Source organism: Propithecus coquereli, unplaced genomic scaffold (genome assembly GCF_000956105.1).
Source record: "Propithecus coquereli isolate 6110/MARCELLA unplaced genomic scaffold, Pcoq_1.0 Scaffold522, whole genome shotgun sequence".
NCBI classification, from domain to species: Eukaryota; Metazoa; Chordata; class Mammalia; order Primates; family Indriidae; genus Propithecus; species Propithecus coquereli.
This window is the reverse complement of record NW_012151086.1, coordinates 234,342-238,545: the sequence shown is the minus strand read 5'-3', so window position 1 is coordinate 238,545 and position 4,204 is coordinate 234,342. Positions and strand designations below refer to the sequence as shown.

General features: G+C 39.7%; 1 protein-coding gene across 1 annotated transcript; it reads right to left on the bottom strand.

Moving 5' to 3' along the window:
• Positions 1-1,339: 1,339 nt before the first annotated feature.
• LOC105820379 (olfactory receptor 5W2-like) lies at positions 1,340-2,278 on the bottom strand. Its single transcript, XM_012656854.1, has one exon. The coding sequence runs from the start codon at positions 2,276-2,278 to the stop codon at positions 1,340-1,342; it is 939 nt and encodes a 312-aa protein (XP_012512308.1).
• Positions 2,279-4,204: the final 1,926 nt, after the last annotated feature.

The window sequence follows — 4,204 nt, the reverse complement described above, 5'->3', positions numbered from 1 at the left end:
TTATTTTTTTTTAATTCAACTAACCTTAAACATTACCATAGTATAATGCTATGAACTTGTCAAGGGAGATCGAGGCCCCGTTTCCAGTGGCCTTAGGAGAAGGTCCACATTCTTCACCGCTGGCTTCCATTTGTGCAGCTGCTGTATAGCTGTTAATAGCACACCACACCTGTTCTGCAGACTAAAGGCAAGAAGGGGAGCCCACAGGCTGATTCTGACTACAAGGTGCAATCAATCTCTGGAGCTGCTGATCCTGGGGACATCTGCCAACATAGTTGGGGCACACTGGTGAGGAACAGTGGGTCCAAGAAGAAATGTTCTTTATATCAAATGATCTGTGTCCCTGATAACTTATTTCAAGCCTAGGCCAAAAGGCAAGAGGTGTTGATGGATTTCATCTAAAGTGAATGTACTAGAATAAAATAAAAGGGAAGGAATTCTTTTTCTGGTAAATTTACAAAGCCTCCTTTTTGCATCATTTTTGCAGGGGGCATTATTTACTGAATAACTGCATTTAAATGTCATCCTGGAGCCAAACATTATAAATAAAAAAGCAGAAATAATGGGGAACAAGACAGCAAAGTGCCTTGCCTTTGTGGAACTTCGAATTTAGAACAAGAGATTCCTTATTTATTCTTATTCATTTATTTACTACTTAGTTATGTCAAAGTGCTGTGTTGGACATTTATGTGGTAATAATATTATGCAGGAAGAACACAAACTAGACTAAATTTGACTCTCTAAAACTCCCTTTGGCTGAGCAACTACGTTTATTAAATCCATTATTTTAATTTCAGGATATTATGGGGGTACAAACATTTTGGTTACATATTATGACTTTGCCACACCCAAACCATGATTTGAGGCATGACCTTCCCCCCTACAATGCCCACCACATCCATTAGTTGTGAGTTTACCCACCCTCAACCCCCCAACCCGCAAAGAATATTACCGTCGTGTGAGCACCTTAGTGTTGATCAGTTAGTGCCAATTTGATGGCAAGTACATGTGGTGTTTATTCTTCCATTCTTGTGATACCTGACTTCGGAGGATGAGAGGGTTTGCTATAATCCATGATATCTCACTGCGACATACGAACAGAGAAGGGAGGTATAAAAGGACCCTCTCTGCAAAACAACAAAACCAGCCGATTTCTACTCCTCCCTGGTTTAGAGGGAAGACTAAAACCAATAATTCCTGCTCCCTACACACTTTTTAGGCATAAGGTAAGTAACTGAAAATACCTTGAAGGTTGTTTTGGTGAGACTACAGGAAGCTACAAAGCACATGAAATCCAACTCCCAGAATCTTTTAATATTTTTGAATGGACATCACAGTTTCATCCAGAACATAATTTGGTTTTTAATGCTTTTATCAGAGCACCTTTCACATCCTTATTCCTTAAGCTGTAGATCAGTGGATTTAACATAGGTATGACAATGGTGTAGAAAACAGAGGCCATTTTGTCTGTGTTCATTGAGTAACTCGAGCTGGGTCGGAAATACATGAACAGGAGTGTGCCATGAAATACAACCACGGCCATCAAGTGGGAGGCACATGTAGAGAAGGCTCTGTATCTTCCCTCCGTTGAGTTCATTCTAAGGATGGTAACTATGATGTAGCTGTAGGAGAGAAGGACAGTTATAATGCTGCACCCCACAACACAGCCAATGAAAGTGAACATCACTATCTCATTGATGGATGTATCTGAGCAAGAGAGGGCTAGCAAGGGTGGGATGTCACAGAAAAAGTGATTGATGACATTAGAATTACAGAATGACAACCTAAATGTGCAGCGGGTATGGATCGCAGAATCTACCAACCCTACAATGTAGGAAATGACCACTAGCTGGGTACACATCCTCCTAGACATGGTGATTGTATAAAGAAGTGGATTGCAAATGGCAACGTAACGATCATAAGCCATGACAGCCAGCATGAGACATTCCACATCTGCAAAGGCCCCGAAAAAATACATCTGAATTGCACATAAATTATATGGAATCCTCTTTTGTTTAGATAAGAAATCAGCCAGCATCTTGGGAGAGACAGTGGAGGAGTAGCAGACATCACAGAAAGACAGATTGCTCAGGAAGTAGTACATGGGTGTCTGAAGTCTGGGGTCCATCCTGATCAGCAGGATCATCCCTAGATTGGCGATCACAGTTACACCATAAACCAAGAGGAAAAGTATAAAGAGGCCCTGCTGCACGTCCTGTCTGCCAGAAAGTCCTAAGAATACAAAGTCAGTAAACACAGTGCAGTTCTCAATGGTCATCACTCAGATCCGGAAATCCCTGATGTGACAGAAGAAAATGGAAGTGGAAGATTAACATCATTTTACTGTGTTAATTGTCAAACTGTTCATCCTCTTTTGTTGTAACTAAAAGAAAAATGATATAAACGATGCTAAGATTGTTTAAAATGACTCTTCTGAAAATATACCAGTTTAATGTAAATGGAAAGAACAATGAGATATCTTATATATGCAAGGCATGGTACAGAGGTTGTAGCACACTTTTATCCAAATTAAATCATGCTATTTTCATGCAAACCTATTATTACTTATGTTGATGATGATCTTTGCTCTTCTGATATATTAAGGAATTGATGTCCTCAGAGTTCAAGGTAATAGTTCTTATAATTAGTTCAGCCAGATAGTCCACATGTTCTGACAAAATTGTTGTTCTCAATTTTGTAGAAATGTTATATGTTGTACTAGAGAAGCATAGTTAAGTCAGAAGTGCAAATAATGAATATATCCCATTATTTTTCTGTCATAATTTAAACTGTGGGGCGGGCTGAGCTACGCCAGCTTCCTACATATAACATCTCTCCACTTCCCCCTTAACCCCCCAAGTCCTCTGCAGCATCGATAAGCAAGCCTGCATCCCATTGTCACTGGGATACGGAAAGTCTGTGGTTCACAAACCACCGGAGTAGAAAGGCTGGTGTTTGCTAGAGAAACGAGTAGAAGGGTGTCCATGAGAAGTAAGCTAGAGTGGGCAGATAGGAATATGCCAGGGCTAACCATGCTCCCCTCTGAAAGCTACTGTTGCTCAGGGGAGATTATAAAGCACATTTTGAACCTAATTGTAGGGATGGTGTTAGCACAGATGGCAGAGAGGCAAAAAAAGGACTATAGTTTGCTATATGAGTTCCTCTGCCCTGATCAACTAGAATCCACATGATCTATTCACCGACAGATTAGATGTGTAAGAATATACTTTTTTTTTAATTTGAGCATATTACAGGGGTGCAAATGTTTAGGTTACATATATTACCTTTGCCTCACCCGAGTCAGAGCTTCATGTGTGTCCATTCCCCAGATGGTGCACACCACACCCATTAGGTGTGAATAAACCCAACCCCTCCTATCCCTTCCCACCTGCCCAACACCTGATGAATGTTACTACTATACGTTCACATAAGTGTTGAACTGCATTTGATCCAGCAATCCCATTACTGGGCATCTACCCAAAGGAAAAAAAGACACTCTATAAAAAAAGACATCTGCACTAGAACGTTTAAAGCATATAGCAAGAATATTCTTATGCCCACAGTCCCTTAACTACAGAGAGTTTCATTTCTTCACTATGTTCCTCATCCCAATTCCCCAGAAATTATAAAACCACAATGAGAAATCATCTTACCCCAGTTAGAATGACTCGTATTAAAAAGTCCAAGAACAATAGATGCTGGCATGGAAGCAGAGAGAAAGGAATGCTTTTACACTGTTGGTGGGACTTGAAATTAGTAGAATCTGTATGGAAAACAGTATGGAGATTTCTCAAAGACCTAAAAGTAGACCTACCATTTGATCCAGCAATCCCACTATTGGGAATCTACCCAAAGGAAAACATGACTTTTCATCAACATTGTCTTCCTGTGTTCTATGATCTCTGTTTCTTTTGCACACCTCTGAAATCTGCTGGCCTTTGGTTACAAAAGGTTAGTGGTGCTGGGGAGGCCAATTGAATTCTAGATCCTGCTGTTATATTTTATCTAAACCAATTATAAACTATATAATATCATATATGTCTCCTCTGTTCTGTGGAGATATAAGAAAAGTAGAGCTGAAGGTAGATGAAGATCAAAAAAAGGATGACATCTGAATAATGGTATAGTGATCAATTTGCAGGTTTCTGAAACCTTGGCCTAAACTTATCTAGATATTTGTCTCTATTGACATATCTTTAAAAAT

What these genes read in the sequence shown, in the direction of transcription:
- LOC105820379 (XM_012656854.1), bottom strand. Translation starts at nt 2,278, where the DNA reads ATGACCATTGAGAACTGCACTGTGTTTACTGACTTTGTATTCTTAGGA.